The sequence below is a fragment of the Ornithorhynchus anatinus genome, chromosome X5 (genome assembly GCF_004115215.2).
Source record: "Ornithorhynchus anatinus isolate Pmale09 chromosome X5, mOrnAna1.pri.v4, whole genome shotgun sequence".
Taxonomy (NCBI): Eukaryota; Metazoa; Chordata; class Mammalia; order Monotremata; family Ornithorhynchidae; genus Ornithorhynchus; species Ornithorhynchus anatinus.
The window spans coordinates 63,035,987-63,057,341 of record NC_041753.1 but is presented as its reverse complement, the minus strand read 5'-3'; the positions used below and the strand labels follow the sequence as shown (position 1 = coordinate 63,057,341).

The 21,355-nt window shown below is 42.9% G+C and overlaps 1 protein-coding gene across 4 annotated transcripts in view; it reads left to right on the top strand.

The window, feature by feature from the left end:
- LOC100080691 (guanine nucleotide-binding protein G(q) subunit alpha) overlaps positions 1-21,355 on the top strand; it is a 318,304-nt gene that overhangs the window by 240,943 nt on the left and 56,006 nt on the right. For all 4 annotated transcript variants that reach the window (XR_003756001.1, XM_029055447.1, XM_029055446.1 and 1 more), the window contains exon 6: positions 4,024-4,153. Coding sequence is in view for 3 of the 4 variants with exons in the window: in XM_029055447.1 (XP_028911280.1) it covers positions 4,024-4,153 (130 nt within the window). In the remaining variant the exon portion in view is untranslated. The remainder of the gene's footprint in view (positions 1-4,023; positions 4,154-21,355) is intronic.

Here is a 21,355-nt window from a genome sequence, read left to right as displayed (position 1 = left end):
GTGCGGAGCACTGTACTAACCGCTGGGGAGAGTACAATAGGGTTGGTCAACACAATCCCTGCTCTCAGGAAGCTTACACTTCAGTGGTCTAGTAAGGTTTTGGTCTTGTAGATTGTAAGTTTCATGTGGGCAGGGAATGTGTCTACCACCTCTGTTGTATCGTACTTTCCTAAGCGCTTAGTTCAATGCTCCGCACCCAGTAAGTGCTCAGGAAATAACATTGACTGATTGATTGATTGATTGAAGGTTTGGGTACTAAGAACCTGCATCAGGGAGTTGATAATAATGCTAATGTTGTGCACAGAGCCACTCTCTTATTGCCACTCTCTTATTCCTGCCAGTCATGACGCATTGCAAAGTGTTCATAAGCCCGGTGTGAGCAGAGTCTCTCTCTTTATGGCTGAATTGTACCATCCAAGCACTTAGTGTAGTGCTCTGCACACAGTACGGCTCAATAAATATGACTGAATGAATGAATTAGAATAGGGAGTTGCAGTCCCCATAAGTAGTACTTACACAGGGAAAGAGCATCTCTCCCTTCCTCCCCACCCATCTTCACCCAGACTCTGCATGTGCTATGAGGTGCCCTCAACCCCCAGTGGGTAGAGGGGAATTGTGGAAGTTATGGAACTAGAGGACATACACTATGGGATTCTTTGGGATATCCTCTTCAGGGTAGTTATGTGCTGCAGTTAAGGGAGGGGGAAGTGTAACTATGGTCAGCTGCTCTCCTTAGCGGATGGCACACCTCCAGGAATTGAGCTATTAATGACTGTGGAATTTTGTTAAGTGCTTATTGTGTGCTAAGCACTGTTCTAAGCACTGGGCTAGGTACAGGGTTAATCAGATAGGACACAGTCCCTGTCCCACGTGGGGCTTAGAGTCTAAGTAGAAGGGAGAATCCCCATTTTACAGATGAAGAAACTGAGGCCCCAAGAAGTAAATGACTTGCTCAGGATGTCAGAAGGTCAGAGCAGATAAGCGGCAGAGCCGGGATGAGAACCTCATGTCCTCCGACGTCCCCTGCCCCGCAGCCCCACACGCTAGGTCACGCTGCTTCTCGGAACTGATGTCTGAGGTGTTCTCCGGGGCCACCCCAGCAAATACAAAAAGGAATTGGAGAGTGGGGCCTCCACCCACCCCGTACCCAGAAAATCACATGACTCATGCCTTCCTAGTCTTCAAGAGAGGACAAGAGCCGAGCTCTTCCAGCCTTTGTCAGATCCCTTTCTGGGGCCCAGTGCATGAAGCTTTCAGCCGCAGAAAAAATGACATGATGATGTTTTCCATTTATAAAGTCACACACCTCAGGCATTCATTCATCCTCACAGCATTTGTTGCTCTATCGAGGAGTTAATTGACTTGGTTTATGGTGACAAGACAAATCAGAGGCAGAGAAGGAAATGGAAACAAGAGACTCCTGACCCTTTCCCGGCACTATTCTCTTCACTAGACACCCCTGCAAGTGACAGCATTATCATTTTCAAAAACTAAGGGAGAAAGTAAATATATATTTGAACCACAGTTTAATCGCTCAAACAGGAACACTCAGTTGTATTTTTCTTTGGAATCCAACCTTTGTTATGTTTGGAGAAATGGAATGATGCTCTTTATAGCTCTGTGCCCGTTTGAGTGATCTCTGAATAAGAATAATAAAATCCATCTGAAACATATAATATGTCAAATGTTCCCTAAAAATCCAATATAGCTGGATCAGAAAGAATTCCCTCAGTTTTCAAGGGTTGTCTCTGAGACTGCGAGTCCCCTGGTGATCAGTGATTGTGACCCATCTGCTTATTGAACCTATCCCAGAGCTTAACAGTACCTAGCACTGAGGGATAATGTTCTTTCTGATTTAATTGCCCTTAGAATCACCACCCTGCACCAAGGTAGTTTCCTCTGGTTGTTACACATTACTCTCAGTGTCACGTTCATGAAGCACTCTCAGTTCATTGGTCAGCAGAGTCTATTGAGCACTGGCTAAATCCTGAGCACTCTATAGTACTAGGCTCCAGATACACGTTTAGACTTCTTGATTTTGAAAGATAGCATCTGTAACAACTAACTTTGATCATGGGAAGAGCAGTATTCCTTGTACCTGTCAAACATTAAGTGGCCACTAAGGCAGTTTGTTCTTTGTCTCGGCATTCACATTTGCCAGGTAGCCAATAAGTATTTTTGTCAGCTGATGCCTCTTTAGGTATGGCTGGAAGAAAGATAATCTTCTCCCTCCTCCCTGTCTTGCTCTGCCTTTCCCCGGCTCTGTCCCACCCTCATTTTGTGTAACTATTCTGATACTTGATGAAATGAGATGAGTGATTCATCCAATAAAGACACAATGAGTGATTTTCTTTTTGTCCTTGATGTGGGAATAGAGAGGAGACAGTGTTTCAATGCTCCTTACTACTCAATCTGGTTCCCCAAGAGTCCAGCCAAGACATTGTCACTTTCCCTTTGCCTATTAGCTTCCTCCTGCGTTTTATACCTGCAAGAGCTCATGGAGTCTCAGTTCCCTGGAGATGTGTCTGTTCGAAAAGCTGAAAAGCAGTATGGACATTTACAGGTCCAGACAAAATATAATCAGTGAGTCTCACGCTTACTTGGCTTACCCAGTTTGAAGGGCCAACATAACATATTGTCTTCATATTCGTCAGCTTCGGTTGGCTCAATACTGGGAACCTAGGTATGCTCCCTCTGAATATTGACACCCACTCCCAGGTGTTCAGGCCTGGAGCACTGCTATTCAGCTTGGGACTATGCCTCACCTTCCAGACTAGCCAATGTCCAACTCTTTTTTTTTTCCACTGATATTAGTTAAGTACTTATTACGTGTTTACACTCTGCTAAGTGCTGGGGTAGATACAAGGTAGTCAGGTTGGACACAGTCCCAGTCCCACATGAGGCTTGCCTTCTAAATCAAAGGGAGGAAGATTTACTCCCCGTTTTACAGATGAGGTAACTACAAAGTCCGTGTCCCATATGGAGCTCACAGTTTTAATTCCCACTTTGCAGATGGGGTAACCGAGGCATCAAGAAGTTAAGTGACTTGCCCAAGGTCACACAACAGACCAGTGGTGGAGTTGGGATTAGAACCCAAGTCCGCTGACTCCCAAGCCTGTGCTCTTTTCACCAGGCTTCTTCTCTAACTCTCCTCCCCGTGAACCCCCTAACAGGAACACTCAGGTCCGTTCGCCTCTTTGTCCTGGAGAAAATGTATTACCCAGGTACAGAGGGAAAATTACCCTTTCCCACTGCCCCTTACTCAACCTAGACACGGGGAGGGACCAGCCACCTCAGGGCTCTGATTGTCTGAGCCAGGCCATCTAACCTGGCCCTATCACAAGTATTTGTGAGGTGATAATGAATACCAATTAAAAAAGTACCATTTATCTAATTTGAATCTGAGCTCAAGCATTTTCTTACTTTAGCAGCTTATCCAAGTGAGCAGTGTACTCTGAGTCAGTGTTTCTTTCAGGCTTGAAGTCAATCAATCAGTGCTATTTATTGAGTGCTTACTATGTGCAGAACACTGTACTAAGTGCTTGGGAGAACACAGTATAAGTACAGTATAAATATATGAAGCAAACAGGTTTACAAGTTTTGTGTTTGGAATGTGCCTATTCCTCCTAAGTATGGCCTGTGTCTGTCTGCACAAAAACACAAAAAATGCATCTGAATATTAAGTATTTTTAAGTTGACTTGTATGCTGAATTCTGTGGTTTATACTTGGGTGCCTTGGCTTCATAAATACCTGATTATTTAAAGTCTGTAAATAGTATCACCTCCAATGAAAGCCTTGCCCTCATCTCTCTCTATCTCTGTCTCTGTCTCTCTCTCTGTGTCTCTCTCCTCTTTCTCTCATGCCATTGTGAATATTGATGAAATAAACACTTTTTTTTAAAACAAGGTATTTTTCCCTACTAAATTGCATTTCACATTTTGTGCAGTGAGCAGTATAAGAGCATATTGATTTTATTAAGCTTTCTTCACCTGTGATTGATATGAATATTGTTAAATTTGCAGAATGGTGGATGTAGGGGGCCAACGATCAGAAAGGAGAAAATGGATACACTGCTTTGAAAATGTCACCTCCATTATGTTTCTCGTAGCCCTTAGCGAATATGATCAAGTGCTCGTGGAGTCAGACAATGAGGTAAGTGCCTCTTTGGGCAGTAGAGTTGATTACAGACTAGCGTGTAGTTTGAGTGATGATAGGCGTGGGCGGTTGTGCACGAGTCATTTCTCCAGACTGTGGGAGTTGGGAATGAAGAGAGGGGAGAGACGTGTCTGAAAGGATTTCTGTGTTCACGTCCATGTAGTAGAACCTTGCTTGGGCCAGAAATCGAAGGACCAGCCTGACCCAGCTCCCCCTAGTTCTGTCCAAACCAGCGTAGTACTTGTCTTGGCCCTAGCAATAGCACGGCAGCAGTGGTGATGTTAATCAGAAGTGGCTGGAAATGACTTCTCGTGGGGCTTGTGACAGCCACTTCCTGTTCGACACTGAATATATTGGTGCGCCCCAGCTCCCAGCCCACATCATAGAACTACGGGGGACTTGGTACCACAAGTGCCTGATCCAAACCAGCCCAGGTCCAACTTTGTGCTGATCCAGTGGCGATCCATGGATTTGCTCAGTCCCCAAGCAGAGTTCTACTATGTGAATCCTCTGTGATATTGTCAGTCTGTGAAATGGAACAGGTTATAACAAAGATGCAGAGCTCAACAGACTAATTGTCATCTCCTATTGTACATCCTGACTCTCCTCCCTGAAAGGAAGGGTCAGGAACCATGTGGTTTGGTAGTGAGAGTCGTGGATGGCTCAAGAAATTTGGGCACCCTAAGCAAAATGAAGGTGAGCTGCAGATGTAAGAAAGAGAAAAGAGGGGTCCTTTCCTGGCTGAACAGCAGGGGCCTGGTTGGCCTGGACGGTTACAGCTGGCCCTGGATGCAGAAGAGTGCAGCGGCTACAATACTGTTTCTAATCTTAGCTGATCAGTTAGGGGCTGAAAGCGGTGTTTGCAAGATACAAGTGGCAGTACAGCTCTGTTTTAGCATGATAAGTGTTTCTCAAAATAGGAGGGCAACTTTCTGGGGAAGTTCGTGGTGGTGGAGCGGGAGTGGACGGGAAGTCGCTGGAGACTGGAGCTCCTCTGAATGGCTGTTGGTGACAACAGTGATGACTTGAAAACCAAGAAAAAAGCAGGCAAAAAAACCCCCCCAAACCCAAACCACAACTCCCTCTTTGTTGCCCTTTTCTAGGCAAGGGTGCTCCCCTGTCCACTCTTCTGTCTTGGCAAAACTTTGTCAGCATTTATATCCTTTACTTTGTGTTTGTCATTGTCATTGTTATTCTTTTACCTGCCCGCCCTGTTATCCTCTTCTGGGATTAAAAAAAAACAAAAACAGAACAGCAACAACAACAAAAAAACCCCTGCCAAATACATCACTACCATTTTCCCTGCTTTGTTCAATACGTATGTGGAAGGGTTCTTTGGGGCACCAGGGGTCACAGGGACCCTCAGGGTGATTGGGGAACCAAAACGGTTTAGCTGTATACCGAGTGAAATTATTTAATGTTGTTTTCTCCTCCAACAAATCCCAAGCATTATAGTAAATTTGGTATTTCAGCTTTATCATTTATACTCACTGAATATTCAGTGGTTTATTTCCCTGCCCACCTCTTGCATCTGTTAGTAAAGGTGTGGAAAAAAGTGGTAGATATTTTGACTGTGCCCCCTTAGCAGGGGCAGCTGTCTAGCATTCACAGCCGGTATTCACCAAGTGTGTGCACGATATCCCAACGGACTCTAATGATTGAATTTAGGAAACATTTTGGTTTTTGAATATGATTTAGGAAGTCTCCCCCACCCCCATGTGTGCTTTTAAAGCTAATATGCCTATTCAGAATCAACCTCATGAAGGGGTTTTATAATACCTGGTGGGAAAGTAATGTATTGCAGCTTCTTATGCTGCAAACTCCCTTGAGGAGTTCTTCAAGATCCCTATGTAAATGCAGGACTCAAATCCACTTTATTGGCCTTATGTTTTGTGGGTGGCACTTTTACTCAGGCTTCCTGCTAAGGTTTCAAAACTTAGTCATGATTATCATCATCATTAGTTATCCTTCTGCCTGGAGTTCCTAGGCCAGATGGGTCAAGATCAAGGAACACTACAAACAAGGAGCATTTCCACTCACACCCCGCCCCAGTAGAGCAGATGGGTGGGGGGTAGGGAAGTGCAGGGTCCCTGGGCCGTCCTGATAACTGTCATTGACATTGTCGAGATTTAACCAGCTGTTCTAGGAGTTGTCATTTCCCTGCAATAATAATGATAATAATAATAATGATAATAACAATTGTAGTATTTGTTAAACACTTACTACATGCCAGGTACTGTACTAAGCAGTGGGTTAGCTATAAGGTAATCAATTTGGACACATTCCGTGTCCAACATGGAACTCACAGTCAAAGAAGTGGGGAGATGAGGTATTTTATCCCCACTTTACAGATGAGGTAACTGAGGCACAGAGAAGCTAAGCAACTCGACCAAGGTCACACAGCAGACAAATGTCAGGGCAGGGATTAGAACCCAGGTCCCCAGACTCCAAAGCCCATGTTCCTTCCACTAGGCCATGCTGCTTCCATAGTGAGCACTTTGGAGTACCTTGATTTTCTGAACCTGCCTGTCTGCTTTACACTATGCTTAATCTCTTGGGACAACTTTATTTGAAGAGGTTGAAGGTAATTTGAGGCTTCAACAGGGAGGTCTATCTTTTGGGCAAATTATAGTTTCCATCTTTATTTTACCAACAAGAAAATTCACAAATAAAGGACTTGCTGGCTGTCCGGTGATGTTGGAGGACTTGTTGAATATCCATGGGGTGCAACAGCTAGAGTAAAGGCCGATTTTTATTATGAAAAGCTTTGTGAGTATAACAAGGAATTTTAAAGAATACTTCCTGTTGGAGTGTGTCTAAATGACAAAGAATACAAACAGCTGGGTACAGTAAATCCAGTTCTGGGTACAGTAAATCCAATCGCACAGCATGGGGCAATCTTTGTGAGTACATGATATGGTCAGGACTGTCAACCTCTCATCGGCCTTTTCAGCCACATTTGCACCCATATGAAAACCTCACCATTGTCGTCATCATCTTCAAATGTGAAAGATGCATATCCATACAGTGCCTGTGTGCATATATACATACACACATAAATATGCATCCTAAATGAATGCCTGTACATGTGGGTGCACTTTGCCTTATATGTGGTGAAATGTAGCACTTTAAGACACCTTTTGGTTATACTATCAATCAATCAATTGTGTTTATTGAGTGCTTACTGTGTGCAGAGTACTGTACCAAGTGCTTGGGAGAGTACAATATAGCAATGTAACAGAGTTGCTAGGCATATTCCCTGCCCTTAATGAGCTGAGAGTCTAGAGGGAGCTCACAGTCTGGAGGGACTGTATTAAACAGGGGGTTCAGTAGGACAGCTGAGAATGTCGTCCTTATTCTTTCTGTTTTCTTTGGAGTTTCATTGCTGCAATGCTAAAATGTTTCAAACACAAATAAGCAAATAATCGCAACTCTGTTATTTGGGTCCAAAGCACATTACCAGCATTTCTTTCATTAATCTGCACAGTTTTGCTGGGAGATGGAGAGGAGCGATTATTACTGGCTTTACGGATGAAGATACGGACACTTAGAGAACGAATGTCATTTGTTCAAAGTCAAATCTCAAGATGGGGAAGGAAGAATTTTCTTGAAGTTCTTGCCATTCCCCCTCGATTCATTCATACATTCAGTCGTATTTATTGAGCGCTTACTGTGTGCAGAGCACTGTATAAGCGCTTGGGAAGTACAATTCGGCAACAGATACAATCCCTACCCAACAACGGGCTCACAGTCTAGAAGGGGGAGACAGACAACAAAACAAAACAAGTTGACAGGCATCACTATTGTCAAAATAAATAGAACCATAGGAAAATGCACATCATTAATAAAATGAAGAAAGCAATAAATATGTACAAATATATACAATGGAGGGAGCAGGGGCAATGGGGAGGGGAGGAGGAGCAGAGGGAAAGGGAGGGCTCAGTCTGGGAAGGCCTCCTGGAGGAGGTGAGCTCTCAGTAGGGCTTTGAAGAGGGGAAGAGAGTTAGTTTGGCGGATGTGAGGGGGGGAGGGCATTCCAGGTCAGACGTGGGACGTGGGCCAGGGGCCGACGGCGGGACAGGCGGGATGAACCAGCCCTTGACATGAACCAATTTCTGTATTCTAATTTGTGAAGTTTTGCTAATATCCCAAATTTATTTTTTTTGTAATAATTTGGAAGGACCTGGAGGTACAAAATTATTTCTTTTTCTCCTAGACTTTTGTTTATCTAAATATTTCTTACTATGTGCATTGGATGAAGGCCCAAAGCATTTTTGTTGGACCTTTAGAAATTTGATATTCACAACTTTAATTCAATACAGGTTTCTCTGAGTCCCATTTAGTGTATATCTGTGATGATTTAGAGCATATTCTGACAGTGATATTCTTAATTTCTATACTTTCCTAATAAGTACAGCACAATTTACTCATGAAAGGTTTTGTGGGGAGTATTTTAGGTTATTGCCCTTGATTTTGGCTTCCCTTTAAAGTGCCATGCGTGAAAGATGACATTTTTGACACCACCCTGGAAATTCTAAATTTGGGGGTTATTATACTTCTCTTCATCAATTCTAAATCTTTCTAGTGAATTACTGGAGTTTGGGGTTATCGATTTACTTCTTTTTATTAGAGAAGGAGGAAAAATAGTCTAATAATAATGTTGAAAAGTCCAACACTTTTTCTGGTGTTAGATCTGCAAGCTGTTGCTCTGGTATTAAAACATTTTATGAAGATGTCTCTTACCTAGGTTTCCTCTCAATGAGTTCACACAAACCTGAAGACAGTCATTAGTGAGGAGACATCTCTTGCACTGGAATAAATTCACATGAACATTCACTTACATGATCAGTGAGCCACAATGGAGGTAATTAGGCATTCAAGTATATGCAGCCTGAATTTAATGGTGCACAATCAAGAGTTTTCTTTATACCTTTTTTTCTTATTTTGCACTTAACTTGAATGCCTAATTACTAATAGAAATGATCCAACAAGCATTATTCCTATGTTAGAAGAAATACAGTTTGTTAACAAAATGTACATTGCCTTAATTCTATTTATTTGCTATTGTTTTAATGAGATGTTCATCCCCTTGATTCTATTTATTGCTATTGTTCTTGTCTGTCCATCTCCCCTGATTAGACGGTAAGCCCGTCAAAGGGCAGGGACTGTTTCTATCTGTTACCGATCTGTACATTCCAAGCGCTTAGTACAGTGTTCTGCATATAGTAAGTGCTCAATAAATACTATTGAATGAATGAATGAATGCATGCATGCATGACCTCGTTGGTGACTTTGGCTTGCCACTTATGGTTAGGTATTACAGTGGTAAGAATGAGTTTGATGAAACAAAGAAGCCGAGTGTGCCTCCAGAAAGAAGGATGGACGATACTGCCACTCTGTAAATCTCTCTCTGGATGCCACATTGGTGCTATTCTGAAGTTCCTGAAAAACATACAGAATGTCTCAAATTAAGTCAGCTTTCAACTTTGTGTTACCAGTATTAATGTACGTAGGTCTAATTTGCATGATTTTTTGGAACTGACACACAAAGATTCCAGGGCCTCTATTCTCCATTTTAACTGAGCTATTACAGTTGAGTGTGATTGTTTCAAATGGAATACTACTGTGTACTCATGTGTTGTATTGTTACATTTTCTCCTAAACATCTCTAAATACTCAAATCAGCTCTTTGACCATTTGTCAGCAATGTGAATGGCCAAATAATCTGTCCTCTAATGGTATTCATTTTCCTGAATTTCAGTGGTGGATGTTGCTTTCATAACCACAGCGTAGAGCAATTAGTTAAGTTACTTGCCCAAGGTCATGTGGTATAGCTGCCAATAAAACCCAGCTGATCAATTAAACAATAAAGCCCCCAAAATGCTCAGAAAGTATCTTTTAATCATTTCCTTCTTGATTTGCAACACATAAACAAATACACACTTTCCATATGTCAGGATTGAAAATGAAGCCATTTTGAAGTTATTCATCCACAAGCAGTCGCAACATTTTTTTTAAGAGTGTGAAACATGTATTTTTTCATGCTCTAATAAATCTAATACAACCCTAGGGACTTTCAGCAGATAAAATTCAGCTTTGGGCTAAAAACTGGCATGAAAAATTTCAACCCCGAAAGGAACATTTTTGAGAGGAAGTTATAAGTGATTAAAAACCAGGGGCTTAGGTTAGACTATCCATTCTCATCTGTAACATCATTAATGGGATACAATCTAATCCTTCTTTAATCTACTTGATCTCTTAATCAAATTATGAGATCAGAATCAACATTTTACCACTTATCCTTTGTTCTACTTTGCTCTGATTCCATGGCCTGATTAAACAGTGAGTTTCTTGAAAGACGCCCTACTTTTTATTGTAGTTAGACTTTTTTCAGTTTTCATTCCCTTGCTCATCCTAAACCTCCTTTCACATTTTCTCATCCCCTTCTTTTTTGCATTCCTCCTTTCTGGCATTTTCTTATTCCTCAGTACCCTCCCCCGATTTCTGATACTTTTGTTCATTTTATTAAGCTTCTTTCCCTTTAGCCTTCCTTGTTTTTCACTCCCATTTGGCTATTCATAGGAAACATTCATTTTGGCCTTTCTCTAGTCGAAAATAAATTACTGCTTTAATCATCATCTTTTTCTGATGATGATCATGTAGATGGACCGATTTGCAGTGCCTCAACTTTGATTTTCTTAAAGCAGAGACAAGATGCCATGGTTTCCAAATTTGGCCTATTCATTAATTATAGATGGTGGTGGCAATAATTAGGCACAAGAGCACCATAGTCGTGAACAGTATTGAGTATCGACTGTGGACAGAACACTTGTTCTAGGTGCTTTTTTATGGTATTTGTCAAGCGCTTACTATGTGCCAGGAACTGTCTTAAGCTCTGGGATAGATATAAGCTAATCACTTGGAAGAAGTCCTGCCCTAAATAGGGGTCACAGTCTTAACCTCCATTTTACAGATGAGGTAATTGAGGCATCGTAAAGTTAAGGGACTTTCCCAAGGACATGCAGCAGACAAATGGTAGAGCTGGGATTAGAACCCAGGTCCTTCTGACTCCCAGGTTTGGGCTCCATCAACTAGGCCATGCTGCTGCTCTGCTTGGGGAAGATACTGAAGAACTACAACTCAGTCCTTGTTCTCAAGGAGCAAAACTTGGATTTAAGAGCATATCTCTAAAACCTGATTATTGATGTTGCTCTGGGGAGTGATGGCAGAGCACATCAGAGTGGCCCTCTCTCAGTCATTCATCTAATCAGAGCGAGCCAGCGTGCACCCAGCCACACATCAGTAAGAGCTGATGAATGACCATCTTTAGCTGGGTTTCCTTCTCTTTTAATCAAGGCTATGACTAAATTGATTGTCCTAAAAATCAGCGGGTAAGAGCATTTAATATTTGTTATGCAAACTGATGAGGATTTTATATTTCAGGTGTATTTCTGAAGTCCCGAAACCTGACATCTATTCCTACAATAAAGAGGAATAGCTAAGCTATCACATCAGTTACGTTATATAGTATTGATGTAGGTCTACGGACATGTATTGGCACTATTGCTTCCTCCTTCAGAAAATCTATTTTACTGTCTATCTTCCCTTACTAGATCGTAAACTCCTTGAGGACAAGGGATCATGTCCACTAACTCTTTTCTACTATCCCACATTCATTCAATCATATTTATTGAGCACTTACTCTGTGCAAAGCACTATACTAAGCGCTTAAGCATATGCTTAGTGTAGTTCTCTGCACAGAATAAGTGCTCAGTATCAATGCTAATGATTGATTCAATGGATGGGACATATGAAAAAATGGACACTAGTAGGTTACCCAAGCAATACCTGAATGGAGAGTCAAAATGGGGCACAAGCAACAGCCATCATTTTGACAGCTACTCCTGACGCTTATGTACAAGGAGCCACCCTTAACAATTGCATATATTGATCGTGGTATCCCTTTCATTTATTCATTTTTTAAGTTTTCTTCTCCTCCTCCTGCTCTCTTGCCAAGTTCTTGCCAAGCTGCCATTCACCATATACTCTTCATTTTTAAGTTCCATGCACTGTAGGGCCAAAGTTGATATGGTTACCATTTAGGTCTTATACTCTCTGTCACTTCTGGCAACCCTCATTAAGCTTTGCAAATTAACTTTGCCCTCACTTTAAAAATGTCATTCCATTGGCCTGACAAGAACCACATCCCCATATGAGTTGGGCTACTGGAGGTGCACTGAGCCTTAGCAGTGTTTCCTTGAGTCTAATTTCCATGAATCGGTGTGAATTAGGGTATATCCTGCCTGCAGTTTAAGGAGTCTCCAAGAGTCAGAGCCAAGCTGACTAATTGAGAGTACTATCCACCAATCACTACCCACTGTGGAAGTGACATAGGTAAAATAGTCCCAAGAACTAATATGATATTATATGTCAGTGCCAAAAGTGGGATCTAAGTAACCCTGGGGTCATGTTGACTCATGGATGTGTTACCCTGGACAAATCACTTCACTTCTCTGTGCCTCAGTTCCCTCATCTGCAAAATGGTTATTTAGCACCCGGTCTCCCTCCTACTGAGACTGTGAGTTCCATGTAGGACCAGATTATCTTGTATCTACCCCAGCGCTTAATACGGTTCTTAACAAATATCACAATTATTGTTATTATTGTTATTATTAATCACCTTTGGCATTATCCTTGATTCATCTCTCTCATGCTAAAGCAGCAGGATGGCCTAGTAGAAAGAGCATAGGCCTAGGAGTCAGAGGACCTGAGTTCTAGTCCCGGCTCTGCCACTTGCCTGCTCTGTGACCTTGGGAAAGTCACTGAACTTTGTAAGGCCTCCGTTTCCTCTCTGTCATACTTAAACTATGAGCTTCCTGTGGGATAGGGATCGGGTCTTATCTAATTAACTTGTATCTACGCCATTGCTTAAAACACCGCTTGACACACAATAAGGGCTTAAATACCATGAAAAGAAATTAAATGCACACATTCAATCTGTCATGAAATCCTATATGTTCTACCTTTACGACATCTCTAGAATCCACCCTTTCCTCTCCATCCAAACTTCTACCATGCTGATCCAAGCACTCTTCATTTCCTGTCTTGACTATTGCATCATCTCCTTGCTGACCTCCTTGCTTCCTGTGTCTCCCCTCTCCAGGCCATCCTTACACTATGATGCCTGGATCATTTTTCTGAAAAACCATTCAGTCTATATCTCCCCATTCCTCAAAAACCTTCAATGGCAGCCAACCCACCTCCACATCAAACAGAAACTCCTTACCACCAGCTTTAAGGCATTCAATCAGGTCTCTCCTTCCTACCTAACTTTGCTGATTTCCTACTACAACCAAGCCCGCACACTCTGCTCCTTTAACACCAGCCTACTCTCTGTACCTTGATCTCATCTATCCCACCACCAACCCTTTGCCCTGGAACTCCCTCCCCCTTCATATCCTACAGTCCACCACTCTCCCCACCTTCAAAACCCTCCTAAAAATCACATCTCCTCTAAGAGACCTTCCCAGACTAAGCCTTCTATTGTCTCTAGTCTCCCTCCCCTCTGCATCAACTGTCCACTTTGATACTGACCCTCGGCCACAATACCTATGAAAATATTCTTGTTTTCTACTATTTCCTCTATCCCTGATATATTTTAATTTCCCTCTCTCCCTATAGACTGTAAGTTCCTTGTGGGCAGGGAACACATCTACCAACTCTGCTGTATTGTCCTTTCCTAAGCACTTGTTCAGTGCTCTGCATTCGGTAGACTCCCAGTAAATATCGCTGATTGAAGTCCTCGATTAAATCAGTATATTTGTTAAGTAGTAATACTAGTAGTGGTGGTAATAGTGTTTAATAAGCACCTACTGAGTTTTGTGGCTTTGGGTAAGTCATTTTGTTTGCCTCAGTTGACCCAAAACATGAACACCCACTGTCCTTTCTCCTTTCTAAAGAAGTTATGAGAAAAAACTGATGATAATATAAATAACAATAATAACCAGTGGAAAGGGCTCAGGCCTTGGAGTCAGAGGACCTGCCGACCTCTTACCCAGATCCTGCCTCTGGCCTGGAACAACCTCCCTCCTCATATTCGACAGACAAATTCTCTCCCCCGCTTCAAAGCCTTATTGAAGGTATATCTCCTCCAAGAGGCCCTCCCTAAGCCCTCATTTCCTCTTCTCCCACACCCTGACTTCCTCACTTTATTCATCCCCCTTCTCAGCCCCATACCACTTATATACATATGTGTAATTTATTCATTTATATTAATGTCTATCTCCCCCTCTAGACAGTAAGCTCATCCCAAACACTCCCCCCAAACACTTAGCACAGTACTCTGCACACAGTAAATGCTCAATTAATACGATCGACTGACTGGCTGACAATGAGAGAGAGAAATCAAGGATAATGCCAAGGATATAGGTTTGTGAGATGCAAGGATGTGGTGCTGTCTACAGTGAAGGGAAAGTCATGGGGAGGAGAGGGTGCGGGTGGGAAGATAAAGAGTTCTGTTTTGGACATGTTAAGTTTGGGGTGATGGCAGGACATCCAAGTAGAGATGTCTCGAAGGCAGGAGGAAATACAAGACTGCAGAGAAGGAAAGAGATCCGGGCTGAAGATGAAGATTTGGGAAACATCCACATAGGGGTGGTAGTTGAAGTTGAAGCCATGTGAGTGAATGAGTTCTCCAAGGGAGTAGGAGTAGATGGAGAATAGAAGGGGACCCAGAACTGAACCTTGAGGGACACACAGAGTTAGGGGGTAGGAAGCAGAGGCCCGTGAAAGATGCTGAGAATGAGTGGCCAGAGAAATTGGAGGAGAACCAGGAGTGGACAGTGTCAAGGAAGTGTTGAAGGCAGCTGAGAGGTCGAGGGGGATTAAGATGGAGTAGAGACTGCTGGCTTTGGCAAGGAAGAGATCATTTGTGGTCTTTGAAAGGCAGTTTCTGTGGAGGGAAGGGGATGGAAACAAGATTGAAGGGGGTAAAGGAGATAATTGGAGGAGAGGAACTGGAGACAGCAGTGGTAGACAAATCACTCAGAGAGAGAAATGGTAGGGGGGAGATGGGGCGATAGATGGAGGGAGCTGTGGGTTCAAGGGAGGGGTTTTTATTGAGAACAGGGAGACGTGAGCTTGTTTGAAAGCAGTGGGGAAGAAGCCACTGGAGAGCAAACAGTTGAAGATGGATGTTAGGGAGGGGGCAAGTGTTTTGATAAGGTATGATGAGAAGGTGGTGGATTCTGAGAGAAGACAGGAGAGCTCCTCTTGAGATATTGCTGGGAAAGAGGAGAGAGTTGAAGGAGGGGCAGGAGGAGAGAAGGACTTAAAGAGCATATGTACATAATTTCAGTTTCAAGGAAATTAGTCAGTAACTGAAGAAGGCTCAGTAATGGATATATAACTAAATGTATCACCGACTTCATTTAACTCTCTTAATCCCATTCATTTATCGCAAATGCATGACTAAGTATCCATGTAATACCATATTATAAAGAGGAAAAGATACTACAAGACTACACTGTGTCCTACCTTCTCTTCTCCAAAAATTTGATTCCTATATATGTCATCAGTGGACAGTCAACAAGCTGAAGTAAAGCTTAAAGGGGATTGGGCTTGTAGCTAAAACCAAAGTGCACCCATTTCAAATGGAACTGCACTCTTCCTGGATTTACACGAACACTGTCATTCCTTTGAACCCAATGTAGAGTTCAGGGGGGATCTAACCCAGTGATTAAGTAGTAAGTGCTTAACAAATACCAACATTATTATTAAGTGCTAAATTATCGAGTCTAGCAAAGGAGCTTGCGAAGGCCCAGCTTTCTTTCTTTTATTCCGGCCCCCACTCCTACCCCATATCCCCGGATGTTTCAGATGATGCTGCTGACCCAGAAGAGGATGACTGGGTTATGGTGCCTCAGTTCCCTCATCTGTAAAATGTTGAATAAGACTGTGAACCCCATGTGGAACAGGGACTATGTCCAACCCGATTGACTTGTATCCACCCCAGCGCTTAGTACGGTGCCTGACACATAGTAAATGCTTGACAAATATCACAATTATTATTATTATTGTTATTATTATTTTGGGGGTGTTCTGTCCAATCTGAGCAGCTAGTCCCCTAAAGTGTTATGCCGAGTTTTCCCCTTTTCAGGGTTTGTGAATGGCACTAAGAGTGACTCCTACAATTCTCTGCTCACTTAAGCTGCCTGCAGGATCCCATTTGCTAGCACTTTCCAGGGTGAGAGTGCTACTACTAAACCTGTCCAGCAGAGCTTCACGGTAGTAAATCAATTCATTCGGGGAATGATTTGGGGTCTCTTCCCCTTGGGACCTCTCTGCCCTGCTTCTGGATCATGATACACCCTCCCAAGAGGAGCGTGCCCCCATTTCTCCGCTAAATATTTTTTCCGCTAGAACTCTTTCCATTTGTATTCTGGTTATGTGGGCTGTTGCCTTGAAAACATATCCAAAACCAAACACCTCGCTTAGCTGATTAATTTGCAGCAAGGAAATTCATTGGGCAATTAGCAGTTGATCCTTCGCTTCACCTTCCCATTGGGCGCCTGGTTAAATATAGAACGTACATTCTGCCCGGTGAGAAAGTTCAAACCGAGTCATTCATTTAGGTAGTGGCAACCAAAACTTGTTTAATTTATGCACTGTTCTCCCATGAGGCAGGGCAACAGGTTTCTCAAAGGGAAAGGACAACATAGAATTAGTAAAACTGGCATAATAGCTGTGTACTGATTAGAAAGAGTTCCTGACATGCATAATAAATAAGGTACACTCTAGTTTTTCGTTTTTCCATTCAGCAGAGGGATTAGTAAGATGTTTCCTTGTTTTTGCAGACATGAAAATAACGTTCCCCAAATAAAAACTTTAATTAAAAAAGTAAAAGAACTAGAAAAAAATGAGCATTTTTAATTGTCTTGCTACATAGTTGATTTCCTCTTTGAACTTCACTGAAGTGGCAAAAAGAAAAATTCATCCTCTTTTTCCTGAGAATTTGCTGATTAACTACCAAACCCCTGAAAACCTCCCTCGGCCCAGGTACAAAATGTTTACAAAATCATCTGTAATAAAAATCCACCTCGGTACCAGCTGAAAATGCCAAGAGGGGCATTGCAATCCAATTCCCCCGAAACTGCAGGGCACTGTGACTTGTCAGATAGAGAGGAAGTCTTCTTCATGCCAAAATAGCAAATGAGGTCAAAATTGTGACTGGCTGACTGGTAGCTCAGAGGCTCTCCAACCCCTTTCCACAGGGAACAGTGAGGACTGGGGCTCTGATGTTCCCTTCTCTTGGACCAACAAAACCCTTTATTGTGTTCGGCCTGCCTTGGGCTCCATTTAGGTTGAAATTGGGTTCAGGGGGTTGGGATGGAGAGTGGAGCAAGGGATTTGTATGTGCTCCCAGAGTCCCTTGGGCATTGGATGCTCTTTGAACGAATCCAAAACTAAATGGAACTTGTCCACTGCCGTTACACTTCGAGAACCTTAGCTACGTGGACTCCGTTGGCCCACATTCTGTGGAATCGTTCCCCTTGAACTGGAGTTCTAAGTATTTAATGGCCCTTTCCTATATATAATTTCTGGGCTGGAGGGCAAAAAATGTCCTCCATCAGTTCCAACTGTTTCAATGGTTGGTTGATCACAGTGTTCAGGAACTAGCTCCCTTTATTAATGCTCCCCCCAGAGAGAGATTTCCCATTTAGACTCTGATTCTTGTCAAACAGACTAAAGGAAATCTGTAGGGACTAATCAGAAGGCTTGTGGTATGTGTTGTTAGTCTGTTCTGTGGTTCTGTTGTTAGTCCCAGGAGAGCAAAGTTTTCAATTGAGACAGGAATGCTTAGTCATTGAACAATGGGCCAGTTCCTAAATTCGAACTTCAGCTCTTCCATCCCAGAAGCAAGGCATCATTTTTGACTTTCTGCTGCCCAGGAAACAGTCAATGATAACAAGTTGTACACAGTAGTGTTTCAACTTGTTAGGAGTGCTTGGGAAGATGATGTTTACTTTGTAGCATTAAGGCATTTACTAAGTGCTTGCCATGTGCTAAGTGATGAGGTAGAAAAATGGTTATAAGATTGGATACAGTCCCTGTCCCATTTAAGGCTAATAAACCGTCTTATCCCCATTTTACAGATGAGGCCCAGAGAGGTAAAGTGATTTACTCACGGTCATGCAGCAGGCCAGTGACCAAACAGGGATTCAAACCTAGGTCTCCCGACTCCCAGTCTAAAGTTCTTTTCACTTCTAGGCCACACTGCCTCTGTGCAGGTGAACATTTAAGAACCCCATCGTCCTCTTAATCATTTTATTAATCATTTGGTCATTATTAAGAATGAGTCCAACTTTCCCTGCTGATCTATGTCTTCCTTTGGCATTAGGGGGTCCTGGAGAATATGTTCTTCTCATTCCATGATTCTGGGGCAAGGTAGTATTATTTTGTTAATGAATTGTACATCGCCTTGATTCTATTTAGTTGCCATTGTTTTTACGAGATGTTCTTCCCCTTGACGCTGTTTATTGCCATTGTTCTTGTCTGTCCGTCTCCCCCGATTAGACTGTAAGCCCGTCAAACGGCAGGGACTGTCTCTATCTGTTGCCGACTTGTTCATCCCAAGCGCTTAGTACAGTGCTCTGCACATAGTAAGCGCTCAATAAATACTATTGAATGAATTCATTCAATTGTATGTACTGAGTGCTTACTGTGTGCAGAGCTCTGTACTGAGCACTTGGAAAGTACCATTCAGCAATAAGGAGAGACAATCCCTGTCCACACCGGGCTTTACTGTTTGGGGATGTGGCCAAGCAGAGTGAATCTCCTGCCAACACTGTGACTGGTGCTCCGCCCTCCTCTGAAACCTCAATAAGTTTAAAGAGCCATGTTGGGAGGGAGGGGATCAAATAGGCTGTGATTCTCTGAAGATGCCTGTATCTGTTCCCAATACGTATCAGGGACTAAATGGAACAAATTTGCTCTCCTCTTCCTGGCTCCAGAGAATGCACTGCTGAGCCTATGGGAGCCTCCGATGGGAGAGTTGGGCTCAGTGATAATATTTTTAATAAGACGTAGAGTGTGCTAGACACGCTTAAAAGATACAGACTTGGGTCTCAGGCTGACAAAGAGATAAGGTGGATAGATCTGCTCTTTCTCTTAATGTATGGCAGGTAAGGTGGACAGTGGCTTTGTATTGAACCAGCAGATTAATCTTAACCACTCCCTGTTTCATCAATTGGTCCGCCTAGGGCAAGGATTGGCTGGCCCGAAGAAGTGGATTTTGAAGAGTGGAAGGAATTTGGGCGATGTGAACTAGATTTTTTTTGGACCAGATTTGTTCCCTCCCGGAGATGGCTGGGATACAAAGAATTCTATGCTTAGGGCTGAAGAGCTTCCACATTCTGAAGCCCATTTATCTTCTCTCTGGTATTGGCTCCACTTTAGAAAAATTGTGGAAAGTGAAGAAAACAGCGACTCTAGCCAGGCTGTCTATTAACATGAAGCCTTTTTTGGTTGAAGCAACAGATCACATTCATTATGACATCAGCCTCAGTAGTTGTGTTTTCTCCCTTGGTTGCTTAGTTACAGCAATGTAGAGGGATTATGGCTCCGGGGGTCGGAGGAAGATGTACGCATTTTTACACATAACTCCCTGGAGCGTGCTTGACTGTGCCTTAACAGAGGAGAGAAATCTTCTGGGACAGAGGTTCCACTGTATTTAGAGGAATCTGGGAAAACTTTGGGACATCTACTTTTGGTCCAGTGAGGGCCTTCCACCATAACAAAGGGTTGGGTGTGGAGAAGACCAACTGACAAGTCAACCATCCTACCCAAATTGTGTCTGGCACCTGGCAACAAGGCAGAAGCTGTACCCTATGGAGACCTTAGACCATTGTGGCCTTGTAAGAGCTGGATGTGTTTCCAGCTGAAGTGGTTAGAATAGTTTACGTCTGTCTTCCCCATTTGATTAATGTTTGCTTTTAACTGTATTCAGTGCTCGGCATCAAGTAGGTGCTCAGTGAATTCTGTGGACACCGATAATGGTATTGTGATGAAAATTTCCCAGACCCTTCTGAATTCAGTCAGTTGGCCCTTAGACTGACTGGAACCTGAAGTGAATTCAAAAACTTTGACAAGATCAAAGGGTGCTTCACACACTTTAGGGGCTCAAGATCTATGATTTTATGACAGTTTTGTTCCTGGAAAGGTGTTTAGTTGATCAGATCAGAGTCCACAGAATTATTCATTCAATAGTATTTATTGAGCGCTTACTATGTGCAGAGCACTGTACTAAGCGCTTGGGATGAACAAGTCGGCAACAGATAGAGACAGTCCCTGCCGTTTGACGGGCTTACAGAATTAATGATGCTCTAGGTAGCTTCAAACAAATGGTCTCCACTGGTGTCCAACTGACCATCTAGATTAAGAGGCACTGTCTAACCCTGAAGAACTAGGCAATTGGCTTAGCCCTCCATACCTTTTGATGTATTTAGTCAAACCAGTCTTGCATCCTTACTCTTCATCTGTGTGTCCTGTTCCAGATTTGCCTCCCACTAGAGTACTTTTCCCCAGTGCCTTTTACAGCACTCTGCAGATGGTAAGCACCCAATGGATACTACTGATCGAATGAACAAATTAATAGGGCCTTTACTGAAAGTATAAAAGTTGGCCGTCATCTTCTCCCCCTGCCAACTGAGGATGCATTTTTCCACCCTCCCCCTGCCCACTTTTTTCTCTTTTTTTAAAGGTACCATTCTGAGAGACCTGGTTCTATTTGGCTCCTGTACGCCATCCCTCTGCACTGAATTGGCCTAGTGGAAAGAGCACGGGCTCAGGAGTCAGAGGACCTGGGTTCATTCATTCATTCAATAGTATTTATTGAGCGCTTACTATGTGCAGAGCACTGTACTAAGCGCTTGGAATGAACAAGTCGGCAACAGATACAGTCCCTGCCGTTAGACGGGCTTACGGTCTAATCGGGGGAGACGGACAGACGAGAACAATAGCAATAAATAGAGTCAAGGGGAAGAACATCTCGTAAAAACAATGGCAACTAAATAGAATCAAGGCAATGTACATTTCATTAACAAAATAAATAGGGTAATGAAAATATATACAGTTGAGCAGACGAGTACAGTGCTGAGGGGATGGGAAGGGAGAGGGGGAGGAGCAGAGGGAGATGAGGGG